General features: G+C 43.0%; 1 protein-coding gene across 1 annotated transcript; it reads left to right on the plus strand.

Moving 5' to 3' along the window:
- Nucleotides 1-18,812: 18,812 nt before the first annotated feature.
- LOC147420058 (uncharacterized) lies at nt 18,813-19,460 on the plus strand. The gene has a single exon (XM_086505074.1). It carries the CDS (start codon nt 18,813-18,815, stop codon nt 19,458-19,460), a length of 648 nt encoding a protein of 215 aa, XP_086361200.1.
- The last annotated feature ends 1,797 nt before the right edge of the window (nt 19,461-21,257 follow it).

Here is a 21,257-nt window from a genome sequence, read left to right on the forward strand (position 1 = left end):
GAGTAGAAAAGAGCGTTATACACCATGGAAGGTACTTAGAGAGCCAGAGCTTTTACAACACGGAGCAAAATTGTTCAAATACAATATTTGTGGCTTTAAGAGATCTCTCTCTCATCCTCACATAACTCAGCATAACTTCCTATATCTATATAGAGCTCTCCGTTTAAACACATATCCTTTGTTTTATTTTGTAGATCCTCTGCATGCACCCCATATAGAGTAGTAGCATCTTGATGCTCGTCTGGCACCACCGCAGCGGCTTCTAATTGAGCATCTTCTCTGATCTCCTCCATTGATGCCGTTGTGATTGGCACATGGTAGCCTTCATACGTCCTTGCACTACGAGGGGCTACCTCTATGACGTACCACCAGTTTGATGTAGACTTTGTAGGATGAAATATTACCTGCCAGAGCCACATAACTTACATGAGAGCTTTCAAGCACATAACTTGTAAAAGGGGGATGTTAACTATTTACATACTTACTTGTTCACAATGCTCGGGTAGTACGAAAGTCTCTTAGGTCAGTCCATTTCTTAGTAGAATCAGTCCATTCCTCAGTCACTTCGTCACCGCATTGTTGTGCGCTTTTCAATTGGTTGTGCAACCATCTTAAGCTCATGAATGTTGGTAGGCTCTCCAGACCCTTCGGATAGTGCATCGGTGGTCGTCTTCCCCGTCTCCACTCGATTCGTGCCCTTTGTCGCTCTTGCTTTGCATCCTCATATTGTGAAATCCACTTTTGCATCACTGGATTGTGAAGCATGCAAAATCGGTTGATTTTAGCCTCTAGATCTTCCGTCATCTTCTTCTGAACACCGAGATTGCACATGACAATCCCAGATATGCGCTCATCATCTATGGTTCACCATAGCGTGTCCCAGGCTTTATCAAATCCGTCTAGCCACTCTCCAATGTACACTAGGGACTCTGATACCAGCCAACCTTCTACCATGCTACCCTCCGGACGTGCCTTTTAACGCACATATCCCTTAAGCGTTTTCATGAAACGTTCTAAGAAGAACATCCATCTGGAATGAACTGTGCCAGCTATTTCCACCTCATCAACTATGTGAACAAGAAGATGCACCTGAATGGTTAGCATGGTAGTAGGAAAATGTTTCTCAAACATGCACACAAGCTCCGCAGCATTTAGTTTGGCGAATGGTATGGAGTCTATGTTGATCTCCTTTTGTGAGATCCATTGCACCAGCTTTGCAAGTTTGTAGATTGTGTTACGGACGTCGAGAGACAAACATCCCTCAATGGCAACCGGTAAAATAAACTGTAAAGTATGTGCAGCAATGATATTAAAGTCCACATTTTATGCAATGATATTAAAGTCCACTATGAACGTACCTGACACATTTTATGCCAATCGTGTCAGAACCACCGGGTTATAATCTCGTCTTTATTGGTCAATACCTATATTTGTGGGTACAAGAAATCTACAGACCCACGTCTACATGATACTGCATGTAGTGGACAAAACCCCTTTGCCTCTTCTCTAGCTGTAGCACTTCACAGCATCTTAACATCTTTTCACAGTAGATCTTTTCACTGTTCTTCTAACTCTAAACCCTAAACCGTAAGTAATTCTTGCGTGGACTCGATCTAACGTAAATAAGCGTAAATCTAAATAAACGTAAATCTAACTAAAAATAAACCTAAATCTAATTTAACGTAAGTCTACATCTAACCTAATCTTTAACGTCTTTTGGGATAGTTTCCTACAACGTTAAAACTCTCTTCTTCTTGTGTGTGTGTGTGTGTGTGTGTGTGTGTGTGTGTGTGTGTGTGTGTGTGGGTAAACCTAAATAAACCTAAGTCTAATCTAATATAACATAAATCTAAATCTAACGTAAATTATGTTATATTAAAAACAAAGAACTAAACTAATAGGGATTATAAGAACCTTAAAATTGATTTAACACATAATTTTTCACATAACTCGGCAAGAGTTGGCATTCTCATCACTAAAGATGTGAGAGTTAACTTCCGCCGGTGACGCTGCCTCATCTCCATCCACATCTGACGATAGCAATTGGCCCTTTGGACCGTTCTTGCTCTTGTTACTAACTTTGAAGTTGCTGTTGAATGACTAGAGGTTGTCTAGATGGTCATTGTCGGGGATGTAGTGACTCATGCCGCCCTGAAGATCCACCTTCTTCCCTATCTTCTGAAGACATTTCACCAGTACTTTTGGATCGACGGAGCCCACCATGAGTGAAGGCAGCAATACCCTATATTCCATTGAGGGATTTCTTCACCCGCCTGATGAAGTCAATACCTTTCTTTTGAGAAAAACCTTTTACCACAAGCCTAGACTTGTACCTTTTCTTCCCACCTTCTTCTTCCTTTAGCTTGTACACCCATTTGTTTTGAAGTGCCCGCTTACCTTTAGGCAACTCAACCAACTCCCATGTTTGGTTGCAATGTAGTGAGTCCATCTCCACTTGCATGCTCTTCGTCCATTCTTCTTTGGATTCATGTTGCATAGCTTCTTCATATGATTCCGGCTCTCCAGAATCTGAGATCAAGAGATGGTTGAAGGAAGGAACAAACATTTCTAGAGGTCTACTTGCTCTTGTAGATCTTCGGGGAATAGGTTGAGGCTCCTCATTTGGTTGACGTTGTTGCACATTGTCACCGTTTGCAGTCCTTGAGTCTTCACCGTCCTCAAGCTCCATGTACTCATCACCTGTTTCTTTTGTTTGTTTTCTTTCCAAGTAATCTTTGTACATATTTTGTTCGTTAAAAATTACATCCCTACTCCTTAAGATTTTACCATCTTCAGGATTCCATAGGCGATACCCAAAGTCTCCTTCTCCATAGCCAATGAAGAAACACTTTTTGGACTTTGCATCTAACTTTGATCTTAGGCTTCTATCTATGTGCATGAAAGCCTCACACCCAAACACTTTGAGAAATGCATAATTCACCGGTTTACCTGTCCATGCCTCTTCTGGAACTCCCCTATCCAATGCCGTTGAGGGTGACCGATTGATTAAGTACACAGACGTACTTACAGCTTCCGCCCAAAGCTCAAGCGGTAGGCCTGCATGTAGCCGCATGCTTCGTGCTCGTTCCATGATTGTCCTGTTCATCCTTTTCGAAATCCCATTTTGTTGAGGTGTCCTTGGGGTTGTCCTTTGCCTCCGAATGCCATTGCTAGCACAAAAGCTTTCAAAAGCTTGGTTGCAATATTCGCCTCCATTGTCGGATCTGAGGCATTTAACCTTGGTACCTGTTTCATTCTCCACAAAGGCTTTCCACCTTTGAAATATGGAAAATACATTGGATTTATTCTTCATGACATAAACCCGTGTTTTTCTAGTCGCATCGTCTATGAATGTTACATAGTACAATGAGCCACCAAGTGATGGTGTACTTGTAGGACCCCAAACATCAGAATGAACCAACTCAAGTTTTTTATTTTTTCTTTCATTTCCCGATTTTTGAAATTTTACCCTCTTTTCTTTACCATAAACACAATCTTCACAGAACTCTAAGTCCAATTCTTTCAAACCTGGTAGAAGCTTCTTTGTTTGAAGGATTTGCATTCCTTTGGCACTCATATGCCCAAGTCGGTAGTGCCACACCGCACTATCAACTTCTGTAGGTGCTGCACAAGCTGAAGGTTGCGTGCTAACAGTACACAAGTAAAGTGTACCGAGTTTTTCACCCTTGGCAACCACCAAAGATCCCTTTGAGATCTTCCACCGTTTGTTTCCGAATGCAATGTTGTGACCTTCATCGTCCAATTGTCCTGTAGAGATCAAATTTTTGCGAAGAGAAGGAACATGCCTAACATCTTTAAGCTTCCATTCATTTCCGTTAGCAGTTTTGACAGAAACTGTACCTTTGCCGACAATCTCACAAGCTTCATCATCTCCCAAGTATACATACCTAAAATTACCTTTGGTGTAGTCTTGGAAATGTTGCTTGTGTGGTGTCGCATGGAATGAAGCCCCGGAATCTACTATCCAGGAATTAGACACATTGTCTAATGAGAGAATAAGAGCATCTTGCTCTACTTTACCTCCCACATTGGCCTCCGATGTTGGCTTGTTGTCTTGAGACTCTGTCTCCTTCTTCTTCTTGGACCAGCAATCCTTCTTGACGTGGCCCTTCTTGCCGCAGTTCCAACATTCAAGAACTGACTTTGTACGTGACTTGCTCCGCCTTGAGCGATCACGACCTTTTGGTTTTTGAACCTCTCCTTAGGCCTTCCTCTTGTTTCCACTGATAGTGCAGTACTTGATGATTCTCCTGTGCTTCTCCTTTGTATTTCCTCACTTAGGAGAACACCCACAACATCATCAAACTTAAGAGTATTTGTGCCAGAGATAGAATTACTTACAGCCATCACAAGGCTGTCCCAACTATCCGGTAGAGATGATAGTATAAGGAGATCTCACACTTCGCCATTGAAATTGATTTTCACTGATCGAAGTTGACTTATGTTTGTGTTAAAGTCATTTAGGTGTTCTGCAACTGAACCATTCTCTGCCATCTTTAGATTGAACAAGCGCTTCATAAGAAATACCTTATTGGATGCCGATGGTTTTTCGTAGAAGTCGTCAAGTGACTTCATCAAGTCCTCCGTGGTCTTCATCTCCGAAACATTGAAGGCCACCGTTGACGCCAAGCTTAACCGGATTGTTCCCAGTGCCTTTCGATCAAGGACAATCCATGCTTCATCTGCCATTGTTGCGGGCTTCTTCGCAAGACCGCCCAGTGGCAAATAGAGGTCCTTCTGGTAGAGATAGTCTTCAATGTGCATCTTCCAATGTTGGTAGTTTTTGCCGTTGAACTTCTCAATCTTGAGCTTCCCTTCCTCCGCCATAACTCCCACTCAATTCAAGGAATCCTTTCCTTGAGATAATTTAGCTACGAGCAAACCTTGCTCTGATACCAATTGTTAGGAAATAAGACGTAGCTAAATAGATGATTGAGTAGATTACTTAATGGAGAGAGACAGATTTATATACACGAGATTATAGAGTAGAGAGAGAGAGAGAGAGAGAGAGAGAGAGAGAGAGAGAGAGAGAGAGAGAGAGAGAGTACACACGATATACGTGGTTCACCCAATGTGGGCTATGTCCACGGGAAAGTAGCTACTCAATGGCTTTAGTACTTCAAAACAAGAAGTAGTTTACAAAGGGATTATACCCTTAATGGAGCTCCCGCCTTGCTTCACTCTCACCACCTCACACTCACCTTGTTGCATCAACTTCACACTATGAAATGTGTGTAGAAATGGCCTCCTTTTATAGGCCAAAAGGGCTGCCCTCTCTTATGAGAGACAGCCATGTGTAGCCGCCCTTGTGCGAATAAGTCCAAATCGAACCCTCCAATCCGCCCATGTGTGGCCGCCCTTGAGAAGACAAGTCCGCTTTTGAATTCGGCCACCAGCCATTGAATTCGGCCACCGGCCATCGGCCATTGACTACCGGCCACCGGCCAACCGACCGGTTGTTTTCCGACCACTTTCCGACTGCCGTCCGGCCATAATATTCCGGCGAAAAAAAAAGTCTCGGGGGCCTCCGCCCCCGAGGCCTCTAAAGTTGCCGCTGATTCTTGTCCGTGAAAATTTTGGTTTCCGGTGAGAGATTTTCCTTCACGCACGATGGCTTCTCCTCATAATGGGGGCCTTACAAATGTGCACTTTTACCACAGAAAAGTACAAGGGTAAATCAGGCTCCATACTTAACATAGTCTTCGAATGGAACAATCGATTCTTTGCCAATTGTATAGCACTTTGACTATCACAATATAACTCTGGCATATCTACTTTGAATTCCCAAGTCTGCTACCAATCTACCAAGCCAAATAGCTTCTTTGCATGCCTCATTTGCTGCAACATATTCAGCTTCTGTAGTAGACTGCGTAATACAATCTTGTAATTAAGATCGCCATGATATGGCACCTCCAGCCAATGTAAAGACATAGCCTGATGTAGATCTCCTTTTATCGAAGTCTCCTGCATAATCTGAGTCAGTGTATCCTCTGACACTCAAATCCTGACTACCATAGAATATGCGCATACTCTTTGTATGTTTTAAGTATCTCATGATACCTTTCGCTGCCTCCCAATGTTTCTTGCCAGGATTTGACACATATCTGCTAACCACTCCCGATGCAAATGCAATATCCGGACGTGTAGCAATCATTGCATACATCAAACTACCCACTGCAGACGCATATGGAATCTTATCCATTTCAGCCTTTTCTTCCTCAGACACAGGACAATCTTGTTTGCTAAGTTTCACATATGGTGGCAATGGAACACTTAATGCCTTTCCCTTATCCATATTGAAACATTGCAAAACCTTGTCAATATACTCTGTTTGAGATAACCAAATCAACTTCTTTGATCTGTCTCTCTCCATGCGCATACCAAGTATATGGCTTGCCTCACCCATGTCTTTCATGTCAAACAATTTTGCCATCTTTGACTTCAAAGCTGAAATTTCTTCCAAGTGTTTGCCAGCAATCAACATGTCATCCACATACAAAATAAGGATCAACCAACAGCCATCCTTAGCCTTCTTTGTATATAGACAGTGATCGAACTCACTACGTTTGTAGCCTTGAGAAAGCATAAATTGGTGGAATTTATGGTACCATGCCCTCGGTGATTGTTTTAAGCCATTAAGACTTTTTAACAACTGGCATACCAAATCTTCCTTGCCTTTTCTCAACAAACCCTTTTGGCTGCTGCATGTAAATTTCCACATATAAATCACCATGCAAGAACGCTGTCTTGACATCCATTTGGTCCAATACCAAATCCAATATAGCAACCAATGCAAGAAAGCATCTCAATGTAGTCATCTTGACCACTGGAGAGAAGACTTCATCAAAGTCAATGCCTTGTTCTTGCTTAAAGCCCTTGGCAACGAGCCTTGCTTTGTACTTTGGCTGACTATCATGAGCGGTGATCTTAAACCTGTAAACCCATTTACAAGGTAGAGCCTTTTTGCCCTGTGGTAATTTAACTAGCTTCCATGTCTGGTTTTTATGCAAAGCTGTCATCTTTGACTGCATGGCCAACTACCATTTTTTCGAGTCAACCACTTGTAATGCTTCCTTGTAACAAGATGGTTCTCCGCAATCTGTGAGCATGACATAATTTAGAGATGGCACATAACGATCAGGTGGTTTGGAGGCACACTCAGAATGTCTCACCACAATTGATTCTGCCTCTCTAGCCACTATAGGCTGTTCCTAAGCTTGATCATGCTGTCTTGATGTGCTAGCACTAGGTCCATCTTCCCTGAAGACAACTCTTCTGATCTCCTCTGTCTTCTCTAGCTTAGCGTGAAACTTGGCTTCATTGAAATGCACATCATTGCTACGAATAACTCTTTTGGACTCAGGATTCCAAAGCCGGTAACCCATCTCGCTCGATTCTCCGTAGCCAAGAAATATACACTTCTTGCTCTTTGGTTCTAACTTATTCCTGAACTCCTTAGGAATATGGCTATAAGCTTCACAACCAAAGAATCTGAGATGCTTATACGAAGGTGCCTTGCCTGTCCATAGCATTTCGGCCACTGCACTCTTATCCAGAACCCTACTAGGAGACCTGTTGATCAAATGGACTGCTGTAGCCACTACTTCCGCCCAAAATCCATCAGGCAACTCAACATTTGACAACATGCTTCTGGCCTTCTCTTGTATGGTCCTATTCATGCGTTCTGCAACCCCATTCTGTGAAGGATTATATGGTGCAGTAAGTTCCCGCTTAATCCCTTTTGCTTCACAAAAGTCTTGAAAAGCTTTGGAAACGTACTCTCCACCATTGTCAGTTCTCAAGCACTTCAGCTTCTGACCACTCTGATTCTCCACAAGTTGCAAGAATGTCTTAAAGACCTTGAGCACCTCATCCTTGTGCTTCAAGAAGTAAACCCATACTTTGCGAGAATAGTCATCTATGAATGTACAAAAGTACGCTGCTCCCCCTAGTGACAAACTAGGCATTGGTCCACATAGATCACTGTGCACAAGAGCTAACCGTTTGTCGCTACGATTCCTCTTTGATATGTCCGGTTCCTGTGTTTGCTTACCATAAACACAATGCTCACAAAACTCAAAATCTTGAAATGAAAAGCCAGGCAAATAACCATAATGAGAAAGTATTTCCATTCCTGTTTTTGACATATGTCCCAGCCTACGATGCCACAGTGAGACACTTGGCTGCTCAATCACATTAATAACATGGTTTTTAACCTCTGAAACATGTAAAGTGTACAGAGTTCCTGACTTGCTTCCATGTGCTACAGTCATCGAACCTTTGGAGATCTTCCAAGCGTTGTTCCCAAAAACTGTCACATAACCCGCATCATCCAACTTCCCTGTACTGATCAAGCTCTTTCGGATTGCTGGAACATGTCTGACATTCTTGAGCCATAAAGAAGAGCCATTCTAAAACTTCAACTGCACATCTCCCGCTCCAAGTATGTCACAAACCTTCTCATTGTTAAGTCTAACATATTCTTTAGTAGCCACATATGATGTAAACCACTCTTTGTGCGGAGAAACATGTAAAGATGTCCCTGAGTCGATAATCCAATCACTCATAGCATGTCCATCCTCTGCAGTCAAGAAAATAGAATCAAGATTGCTTGTGAGGAAGATGTCACCAGCTGCTATACCAGAATCACTGTCTGAACCAGATCCTGTGACATTCACCTCTTCAATCTTCACTGAACTCTTCTTTTCATCTTGCTCAGAACTCTTTGTTTTGCCTTTTTCTTGTTTCCACTTCGTACAGTCTCGCTTCATGTGACCCTTCTTGCCACAATGGTATAACACCATATAAGTTAATTTGGGAATTTTCCAATTCCCACTTTCAAAAGAAGCTTAAGATCTGACCACATGGCCAAATCTTAGCCAACGTGTTGAGAGAATGGCTTGAAAGAGCTTTTCAAGTACTACCTTATATAATTCTTTGGCCTTAAAAAATACTTTGAGATATGTCCATATGGCCAAATCTTCAAGACATTGTGATTCCCAAATTGGCTCTTAAGTCTCAAACTCTCTAATATGGTGTTGTATCATTCTATGTCATCCTTTGACTTCGAGTCACGAGATTTACTTCAATTTTGTGCCTTCTTACCCTTCTTCTCTTTAGACTATTGTCTCCCTCGAACGACCAAAGCACTATTGCCTTTGCCTTTGTCAATGTTCTTCCTGTTCACTTCCTCTGTGAGCAAGCTGCCTTCTACATTGGCACTTGTAAGACCTTCTGGCGCGACAGAATTACTTAACGCTGTACGAAAAGTATCCCAACTGTCTGGCAAAGTGATTAAGAGAAACATAGCCTTCACTGAATCTGGAAAGACTATCTCCTGTGTTGTTAACTAGCTGAAAATTGTGTGAAATTCATTGAGATAATTTGACATGGCTGTCCCTTCCTTCATCTTCAAATCCACTAATTTCTTGAGACAGTGAATCTGAGAAGCAGCACTTTGTTTCTCATACATACCACATAGCTTTTCCCATACACCATACGCTGTAGTCTCTTCTGCTACGTTGAAGTAAACATTTTTTTCCAGTGTCAGTATGATTGTGGAACAAGCTAACTTGTCAAGCTCTTCCCACTCATCTTCAGCCATACCTTCTGGTCTCTCCCCTTTGAGCTTCAGTGGCTTCACTTGTTTTTTCTGCACCAAAATCTGCCAAATCTGCTTCTTCCAGAATGGAAATCTTGTGCCATCCAGCTTCTTTATGTTGTAAAGAGTCTCACTTTGAGAAGATGCCATATCTGCCAAACTGTTTACTTCTAGGAAAAATCCGGCAGAGTTTCCCCTGTAAACTGGCCTCTGTACACAATAAACAAGCTGTAAACAACAAGCTGAACACCTCTCCTCAGGAACTGTCAGTATTTTGAAAAAAAATTGACAGAGTTTCCCCTGTAAACTGAGCTCTGGGAACCAAAAGATAGCTAAAAAAAATTCTAAGAATAGCTAAAAATAGCTGACCACTGACAAATCTAAGAATCTCTGTAATATGCTATCGTGTAAGGATACATTGTCTCTTGTCTGGGTGATCACACAAGCTATATCTGTCTCAAGACTGAACCCTGAACAATGCCTCAACGGCCTGACGCATAAGATGCAATCCAGTGCCTACACAAAGTCATACATCCTATGGGATAAAAGTCGCCGAAGAGGATGCGTGTAGAGGGGAACTCCAGCAACCTAATCCACCTCACACTGGGTAACCCAGTCCCCAGTGCTTGGCTTCAAAAAACCTCACACACGACCCTCACAAATGGCTAAGCAAACTACCCAGAACTAGCATACATCCTACAATAGACCAATCACTGTCCTATGACCGTTGCGGCGGTCTGTCTGCTAGCGTGACTCACAACTAGCAGACCCACAATCACAGTACATCAATCTGTAATACATGCCAATGGTGTCAAGCCGTCGTATGGCCACACCTCCCCTGGAACCTGGCAAGTACAAGAAGTAGTAATGCAGACTGCAATATATATATCTGAGGATATATATGTGTACTTGGTCTATAGATGATTCTTTGAAGACGAATGAGTGATGTATGTTGATGCCGATATTGATGCCGACCACCTCCTGCTTGCCAATCTACACAAGACGGGTTTCTTTGCGGCTGAACCTATCTTCTGATGTAGTGCTCAGAACGAAATTCTGAGGGCATAAACGGCTTCGAAAGGAGGGTAAAACCCCAGGTCACCTACTAAAAATACTCCCGAAACGCCGAGTGTGAATTTCCAAGCTCCGGATCCAGAAAATGCCTGAAAAGTGCACGCGCGCGCGATTACGCAAAACCGCACTGAACCAAGCTCTGATACCAATTGAAGTTGCGGAACGCAGCGTGGATCGACTCACACACACACACACACACACACACACACACACACACACACACACACACACACACACACACACACACACACACACACACACACACACAGATACACAGAGAGCTTACACAGTACGTAGAGAATTTGTTTGAAGGGTTATCTCCCAAAACCTTATTATCCACAAAAGTATAAGTGAGTATATACAAAGAGTTAGTGATAAGTGAGTTAGGGTTTAATCCCAACATTATGGGTCTCCACTAAGAGAGAGTTGAGCAGAACTTTTGTTTAGGGATGAGTTTTATCATCCTCTCCTTGAGATGGGGGTCCATAAACTGTGATGCCTAGATAGCAATGATGGCCTGCTTAACCATACATTTGAGGTGAAGCCAAAAATACATCAAGAATTCATTAGAAAGCCCATAGGCTCTAGGGGTTTTATCATTCCCCAACTTAGTGACTGCATAGTGATGTTCTCCCTCATCAAAGCAGCCCTCAAGCCTCTGGGCATCACAATTATTAATACAAGAGTCCACAGATTCTAACATCACATACATTGCTTGCTGCCTTTCCTTGGAAACACTGGTTTATTGAGAATGGCATTAAATTGATCCACATAGGTTTGCATAAGGTTTTGGCTATCAGTGACCTCATATCCATCTTCTGTTATAATTTTAGTGATAGCTTCTCTATTATGCTTTGCCTTAAGCTTTAGAAAAAACCCCTTAGAGGTGTCATTCACATCAAATAACTCTCTCACTCTACATTTAAACCTGCATTTAGAAACCTCAGCCTCAACTATTGAGAGAAGGGAACCCCTTATGTCCTCAATTTCTTTACATATCTATACAGTTACCTGTTCTTGTGCACCTAGTCCAGTTAGGGTTTTAGTTTGTCATTCAAATCAGATAGTTTGTGTCTTTTTTGTGTGGCCACCATCTTACCATTATGTCTTATGCATTTTTGCATTTCAGAGCAAAAAAAATTCCAGGTATTAACAGGATCATCATTCATCCCTCTAGCATGGCTAGCACATCTTAATACAGCTTCTTGACAGTGTTTATTGTGTAGCAGCAGATTATTCACCATTAAAGGCCGTGCTTTACTAGTTTTAACAGACATAGCATTAGCATTAGAAAGATTCATAAGGAGAGGAAAGTCATCATACATACAAAAGTCGACCTGAACCTGCATTTGATAATTAGCAGGTAGCCATACATCCTGCATAAAGTACAATCTATCCAACTTGGACCAAGATGACATATAAGACTTAGAGTGAAAAGTCAACCCATTTGAATTGAAACCATTTAACCAGACATCTGACAATTGATGCAAAGATTCTAGCTCATCCCAACAAACCGCTTCTTTCTTGCACATGACAGTGCCCATGGAAGTGGTATCCACCAGCTTAGTTACCATATTGAAATCACCGCCAAAATACAATTTCCTAGATTCAGCAACTTCAACCATGACCAGAGTTCCATTCTATGAGTCCATATGTTAGTAGCATACACATTAACAATATACAGAGGTCCCCATTCCGAATCCATTGTAAAAATAGAGCATCTTCCAGAAAAGTGATCATGCACCCATTGAGGTTGAGAGAGTTTTTTTATAAAGGTCCCCCCCCCCCCCCCCCCCCCCCCCCCCCCCCCCCCCCCCCCACACACACACACACACATAAAAACAGGATTATCCTTTAAAGTGATAGATTTCTCTGGCTCTTTTATGCCACTTATGTTCCTGTATGAGCACTACATCAAGATCTTTTCGCAAGACCCATTTATTAAGCATGGACAACCTAATGGGGTCGCTACGGCCCTTAGCATTAAAGGTTCCAATTTCATGAGGGAGTACGGTGTTACCCCCCTCGTAAGAGCTATCATCACTATCCACCATGTTAACCTCTAGATTTATAGTAGGAGCCTCCCGACTGGTAGGTACATTTTCAGCTGTAGTACAAGCTTCTTCAATAGCAACCAAGGTATCATGTGAGGTCATATCATGTAGAATATCAAACACATTTGGGCTAATACACCCTGCGGATTGTTGCCTTGGTTTAAAGGACTTTCTAGTAGAGACTGCTTGGAACCCCTCAGTATCAATAGGCCTTGTCCCCTTATCCATGGTTCTACTGAAACCATGAGGGTTAGCAGATGAGGAAGGACCTTGGTGCCCACTACCAGATTTTCATGGCTAGGGTTGAATAGAGGTCTAGAGACCCCTTAAGCATGGTTAGCTACTATGCTAGGTGCATGAGCATAAGCAAGAGAGACAATTACAAATGTCTGATTCAACACATGACTATTGCCATTGCCTAGCTAAAATGTACTAGGAGATTTACCAAATATTTGTTCCCTTGGAACCAAGTTCTTACTACCAGGGTAAGAGGGAATTAGATCCCCTGAGGATTGAGACACAATGGGGTAGTTTCTAGAGAAGTGCCCAGAGAACCCCATTTAAGATACAACACCATCCTACCTACAAATTGGATGTTTCTATAGTGTTTGAAAAGGGGTTTTTGGTATTCCACAATAGGCATGCTTTGTTTTTGTTGGGGGAATTAGTTGTGGAGGCATACAAGACTTGGCCCAATGTAGCAGTGATATCCTTAATGCATTGAAACATAAAGGAAGGTAAGTCAATGTATTCTACCCACATAGGGCACTTAGAAAGGAGGAATTCCAAAGACCGAGCAGGATTTGTCGAGCGAACCAAAAATCGAGCAAAATAAGCCAATCAAAGAGGATAGCATACATAGCATTGTCAACTCTTGGTACATTATGACAATACTTAATTTCATGTGAAATTTCATAAAGTTAGTAAACAATATAAAATTTTCTTATTAATATTTCTCTACATCTAGAGGCATCTGCAAATATGCAAGAAAAACCAACTTTTCTTATAGGTGTACACATTGCATGTATATCTCTCTCTCCCTCTCCCTCTCCCGCTCCCTCTCTCTCTTTCACAAGCATTGAGAGTCACAAATAATATGCACTGCACTCACATGATAATTTTTAAAATTTTGGTCCTAGAGGTTGTATTTGACCTTTGAGAACGAGAAAGGAATCTCTCTCTCTCTCTCTCTCTCTCTCTCACACACACACACACACACACACACACACACACACACACACACACATCCCTTCGATGCGAGACAGGGTGTTGGGCAATGGAGAATAGTCAAATCAATTGTGCACAAATTATGCTCATTACAAGTTCGAGAGTCTGAGTACCACACACTACTAGAGTGCTCAGCTTTTGGTCACATCCAAACTTGCTTCTCTCACATTTTCAGTAATGACTTAGACCTACACACTTTTCTCTCCTAGCCACAGTGTGGACTCTCCATTGCGACTCTCATCACCACAATTTTGGAGCATCAAGAGTCACTCATCAGCCATACACATACTACATCACATGTAACTTTGGTCCCATAGGTCATATTTGACCTCCGAGGACGATAATAAAATTGATCTATCAGAAGTAGACTCGCTCTTATGTTAGAACTTGCTTCTTCTTCTTCTTCTTCTCTATCTCTCCCTCTCTCTCTCTCAACAATAAAAACTTAAAAGTCCATCCACATCTCTCTCTCTCTCTCTCTCTCTCTCTCTCTCTCTCTCTCACACACACACACACACACACACACACACACACACACCAATCAAAACTTAAAACTCTATCCATGTAAACCAAAACTTTGAGAAATTGTACCGTTTGGTCGAGAAAATATTTTTCCATCTCCATATATTCAAGTACTACTTTGTAGCTAATCAACTTTTTATAAAACCCATTGAATCTTTCCAAATGAAGATTTGAGGGATGGCATCTGCAAGGAATTTGAGGACCTGAAGGACATCCACAATATTTGTGTAGGGTATTTGATGGTAGAGGATTGGCGACATTTGGATTCAACTAGTAGGCATGGAGGCTCCAATTCTTCGGCTCAACTCCTCTCAAGCACGCTTACACCCTCGCGTTTGGTTATGTCCAATGACCCTCCGGAATGGGCAAGGGGTCGAGCCACGAATGGAGTCACAACTTTGAATCAAAATTTTCCATCTCAGTGTGTGGTAGGGGCCTTATACTATAATCTTTTAAGCATCCAAAACCCCTTCAAATCAATCCACGACGACGCGGATTGATTTGGGGCATTCTTAGATCCCCCATTTTGCAGTAAACTGGGTAGTGCAGATTTGGTACAAAGCGGATGAGAATGGGGAGCGATAGAGAATATTAAGGCTTACTAATGATGTCATGTAAGCACCTGGTGGTGGACGAGCACACAATGAAGTAGGTGCCAGGAGCACACAATGAAGCAGACATCGGGGCACTTGGGGAGGAGGCTGCGTGGGAGCCGATAGGCAGGAAGAAGCCAGGTAGCGTCTAGTGGCACCTAGGAAGGAGGCTGCGTGGGAGCAGGTAGGCAGGAAAAAGCCAGCTGATCATGCGGTTCCAGGCGTATAAACACGGCTGGGGAGGACAGTCGATATTTTTTTAAAATATTATATCGAGCCTGTGTGTTTTGCTACTTGTGTAAGAATGTATGAAGATGCTCGCAGCTAGAGGATGGCACATGGAGGAGACACACACACACACACACACACACACACACACACACACGGAGGGAGATTTCATTTGTGATGGCAAGGCCAGAGAGAGAGAGAGAGAGAGAGAGAGAGAGAGAGAGAGAGAGAGAGAGCTTTGCGGCTTACTGGTCATTGGTACATGCCTGCTTGATTGAATATGGCAGTTGTGCTTGATCTTTCACAATGCCATCATGAGATGGCCATTGCCCTACCCTCTCGTGCGTGACCTGCAAGGCATGCCACATATAGGACCGATGGAAGCATGCTATGGTGGAGGTAGGAATGCACAATGAGGGAACAAGAAGGGCGGAGATCTGTGTTGAGACGATGATAGCAGGGGGGGGGGGGGGGGGGGAGCGGGGACTTTGCAAACCTAATGATGGCCTTGTGAGTATATCTTTTTCCTTTAAATTCCTAAATTTGTTGTGAATATCTAGAGCAAATTGATTGGATATCAATGAAAAGGACCCAGTAGTAGTTTGATTAAAGGTATGGCCACTGATCCACGCAGTTCAATATTTTAAAAAATGGGACCTTGTTGTTATTGGTAAAGCCTTCCCCCATAGGCCCATTAGTAATAAAGAGCCATTTTTCTATGCATTGGTAGCAACAAGTCAGCTTGCATGATGCGTTGAAAGCTACCGCCTGCAACCCATCAAAAGAGCCTTTTGTGAATGTGGAGGGTTGTTGAAGCACTCTCTAGCAAAAAGCATGCATCAGTTTGCCAGCAGTTAACACCTTTGCTCAAGAGTCTATAGAGCCCCTCTATTGAAAGTTGAGGGCAAGATGTAGTAGGGCTATAGTGTGATCACTTGCATAGGATAGGAAGTTATAGTTATAGTTGGTCTTGAGGGTCTTGCTCAATTTTTTGACTCGCTCGGCAAACCTCGCTCGGTGAATGGTAACACTCCTTAGAAAGCAACGCATCCTTTATCATTTTAATGGGTTTCCAATCAAACACGTGAACAACCACCCTAAACAGTATAACCATAGGTTCCGACAAGAAGGCAGCCTGATCTTGGGGCTTAAGAAAGAGTACCTCAAAAAGTCCCTGCCCAGCATAGAATACTTTGTCTATAACATGAGCACCAAAGCCCTTATCAATGATCTGTCCTATACAATTAATTTGAGGTAGTCTACCAATAAAAAAAAAGAACAACAGCTCTGGCTTTGAAGAAATTTTTTTGTTGCCAAACCATTTCAGAGTCCAAAGATACCTGATGATCCCCTTTGATCTGAGGATCGTTAGTGACAAAATCTTGTAAAATATCAGACAAAGCCGACTTGTCAAAGGAGGGGGTGTTTCTCTCTCTCTCTCTCTCTCTCTCTCTCTCTCTCTCTCTCTCTCTCTCTCTCTGTGTGTGTGTGTGTGTGTGTGTGTACAACGCGTACCCATGATTGGGCTTAATTTCTAAAACGGATTTGTGCACTAGTTGTATTCTCTTCCACAGCTTCTGCTCGACGCAAGACCATGTCTGTCTTCAGCATTCAAGATTAGAGGTGGCTAAAGAGAAGCACATATCATCAAATGCAAGGAAGATTTTGAAGGTTGAAAAATGTCATCGCTCGTGACATCCCTCTGGATCTATTTGAACGGTTATCCTCTCACCAGTCTCTTGGTTGATCAATGGGATGTGTAGGCCAAAGATGGACGTATAAGGAATTAGTGCAAGGCAAGCCCATGCTAATCAAAAGTGCAAAGCCAAGTCTTTGAGTGCAAGAAGAGCACCATCATTGTCGTTGATGGCCGCTCGACATTCTCATGGACACCCACATGTGATTGCACGTCGCATGACAACTACTTGGAGGGCACGAGCAAGAAAAAATCAGCAATGGGCAAGTTTTTCTTGCTACCAAGACTGGGCCATGCTCCACGAACTCTATGATTTCAAGCTAGACAGTGACCCCCTCCTCTTTTCAGTCTCTGATGTTAAGAGAAGGCGAAAGGATTGGTAATCTTTTGGCACCTCTTGGAGTGTAGCTATTGTAAGTTATGTTTAAGGGTAGGCACCTTTAGGATGTTTTTAGTGTACACAGAGCCATGACCTCTCCCAACATGTGATCACCTTCACTTGCATTTTGAAGGCATGTTACACAATCCAAGAAGTTGAGGAGATGGGGAAAAAATTTCATGATGAGATTAATATGCGGGTACAGTTCAAAAGTAGCATCTAGCTCATTAAGAAATTATATACCTGCCACAAATGAGCTTGGTGCATAGAGCAAAGCACAGATGGTGATGGTGAGGCGAGTGACGGTCGGTGCAACTTCCGCAACAAAGTACACATTCCAAAGAGCTTGACTGGTTCATAAGGAAATTACATAATATACATACCACTGGTGCATGCATTACTAGCTGGGGGGACCGGCGGGCTCTTCTCATCTCCAAACATTTAGGACAATCTCCCAAAGAGGATAACCACAGATGTCATCAGTGTAGAGAAGAGCATAGGAGCAGAGTACATTAATTGGTGAGAGGAAGCTGCCGAGGGGAGTGGGTTCATAACGTCGGGGACGGGCTTTACGTCGACCCGCGGGTCGGGCTCAGGAAGCCCTGCGCACACTACAGCAAGATGCAGCGCGCAGTACACCATCGCCAGCACCTGCTTCTTCTTCGACATGCTGCTGCTGCTGCTGCTGCTGCTGCTGCTCTCTCTCTCTCTCTCTCTCTCTCTCTCTCTCTCTGCGCTCGCGCCGTTTTCACACTTGACTTGACCCGGCAAGACTACTACTCGCCAGAATCTTCCAGCACGCACTGTTCAGGAAAAACACTCAAATCATTTGTGTCGTCTCTGCCATACAAAATTCCTTAGTTTCTGTATTTCTCTGTCTGAGAATATAACTACCATATCTTTTTGGCCTGCCCCAACCGGGTTACGGGTAGGCCTTAGAGCTGAGTCGCACGTACCTCGTGCGAGTGGGGTGAAGAGCTTTAGCATCTTTAGAAAATCCTGATTTTGCCCCTGAAACGTAGAAACCCTGCTATAGTCTCACTAGCACAAAGAAAAAGGTAATTTTTTAGTAGAGAAAATCATCTCCTGATTCTCGACAGCATCTTGCCAGTGAGAACGCGTTATCTCAACTCCTTACTCGTAGAGCAAAAGAGCCTTCCACTATGCTGCCCCTCGGTGTGACCTGGTTCATGCCAAATGCCTCCCTTTCCTCCACTCCCCACACTCGCACTCTGTGCAACTCAACTCTTAGTGATGTCTCCTCTTTTTGCTAATGAAACAATTAGGAAAACCTTATATTTAAAATCACGAGGGTTGCCCTCATAAGTGATAAAATCACGAGGCCTGAGGGGAAAAAAGACCTTTAGGCTTCAAGCTCACTTAGCAAGAGCGCTGAGCGTGGAGGACGAGGGAGTGAATGGTTGTACGGGTGCTAGTCCCTCCTCCTCAAGTCATCATTCCCTTGAAGTATCTAGCATGTGCTGCTTGGCCTGGCATCCTTCTCCCCTCTGAGGAGGAGGGCCATGGAACTCCAAGACGCTTTAGCAATGGTCTGGTGAATGGTGGTGTTCAACCCCTAGTGCACATGCCCCCAATCAGGTTGATAGGCCTTGGAGGAGCCAAATCTATCAACTTTGTTCCTAACCCTCTATTTCAAAACAGGCCGCTAATGTTGTCGGAACCAACAAATCTTGGAGGTTTCCATGCTGCTAACCTCCCAATGACAACCATGAGTGGTGCTCCCTCCTATGCTTCTATGGCGGCGCTGCCTTCTAGCGGTGCTCTCCCTAACAAAGAAACTAATGGAGGAAATCTCTTCTCCTCGATGCAACTAGCTCTGGCTCAACTCTCTGCTTGTCCTCCCGCTCAATCTCCCTCTTGTCTTCAGATGCAAGGTAGCCCTCCTATTTTGTATTTCTCTGAAACTGAGGGTTTTAATCTTTGGAATTTAGGGCGTCCTTTCTCACCCTCCCATAGTATAGATTTTGTGCGTGAGGCTTCCCCTCAACCTCAATCTAACAATAAACCTACTAGCCCCTGTCTGCACCTCAGAGGAAGAAGTTGACCTTGAAGAAGACAATAGCCATACAAGTGAAGGGGTGACCATCCATGTAAAGGAGTTGGAAGCCTGGCACTCTCAGCTTCAAGACACGGTTGTGATTGGACTCCGCCATGGAGTAAGGCCATCCTTGGAGACCCTCAAATAATGGATTTCCCAACAATGGGAGAACAAATACATCAAAGTGGTACAGGTACAATATTTACGTAACAATTATTATCTGTTCTTTTTTGAGACAACCAATATAGCTTTGTAGATTGTTAGCCAGGGTCAGTGGATATTAAGAAACACCCCTCTATGTTTTCAATTGGTACCCTGGATTCAATCCTAGGGGGCCTAAACCTGCCAAAATCCTATCTGGGTAGACTTCCCGGATCTGCCTGTAGACCTGTACCCTTGGCTGAAAGACATTGGTTCATGTGTGGGGAAGGTCATGGGACAAAGGGAGCTCGGGGGGGTATAAATCCCAAATGGGACACCCAACTTCTTTTGAGGTATATTTGGATATTGAGCTATAAAATAGTATTTCTGTACTCTATTGGAAAATCTTTGCACCTTCAGAAGGCTATCTACAAAAACCTCCACAATGCATGCTTCGATTGCATGAAGCAGGGCCACTTCATAAAAGGCTGCCTAGATCTCAAACCTCACAAAGTAATTTCTCAAAATTACTCTCTCTAATTCCTACTACTCTCAAGTTAATAGGCCAATTCCATTACATTGGTATCAGAGCATTTGGTTTCTTTTCTCTTGCTTAAGAAGAGAGGTCCTTAAGTAGCCTATAAATGGTTGATTTTGTTAATTATATTAGGGTAAGTGGGACCCCTACCCACTCAAGAAGAGAGCTCCAAACCCTCTTTTGAAGGCTATCAAACTGTCTCCAAGAAGAACTTTGTGAAAGGAAATAAAGGCACCAAAAACTCCACTAGGTTGAAAATATTGGAAAATGTTTTTGATCCTTTCAAGTATGACGTCCCTGAGGAGCAACAGGAACAGCCAGGCCGAGAAACCGCAAATCAAAAGGAGGAGGATGAAGGAGTACGAGCGGAAGTACGACGCAAGAGAGTGCGCGAGAAGAAGAGCACGACGATATGGTGAACTCGCTCTACTGTAATGTGTAGAGCATAGTGAGTTCTTATTATGTTTTTACAAAAGAATATGTGTACATACCTGGCTGCCCGCCCACTTACCTGGGCGACCACATTGGGCTTTATACCCCAACAACCTCCCACTTAAAGTCCAATGTGGTACTTTAAGTGTGAGAGAAGCTACTATACAAGCTAATATACAAGAGATGTAGAGAAGTGATGTACTACCCTACACCTAACTGCTTGCAAAAATGCGCAAAGCTCTCTGAGGGAAGTCCTTTTGTAAGTAGATCAGCAGGATTTTCTGTGGTGTGAACTTTGACAAGCTGAAGTTGCTTATCCTCAAGCATTTCCCTGATGAAATGATACTTCACATCCACATGCTTTGTCTTTGAGTGATAAACTGGATTGCGAGCCAATTGTATAGCACTTTGACTATCACAATATAACACATGAATCTCTTCTTTGATTCCTAAATCTGTTACTAGTCGATTAAGCTAAATTGATTCTTTGCATGCCTCTGATGCTGCAACATATTCAGCCTCTGTAGTAGACTGAGTAACACAATCTTGTAATCTAGAACGCCATGATACTTCTCCACCAGCCAATGTAAAGACATACCTTGACGTAGACCTTCAGTTGTCTAAGTCACCTACATAATCTGAATCTGTAAAACCCTTTACACTTAGCTCCTGACTCCCATAGCATATACGCA

The sequence above is a fragment of the Adiantum capillus-veneris genome, chromosome 28, assembly GCF_014529385.1.
Source record: "Adiantum capillus-veneris isolate H3 chromosome 28, ASM1452938v2, whole genome shotgun sequence".
Lineage (NCBI taxonomy): Eukaryota > Viridiplantae > Streptophyta > Polypodiopsida > Polypodiales > Pteridaceae > Adiantum > Adiantum capillus-veneris.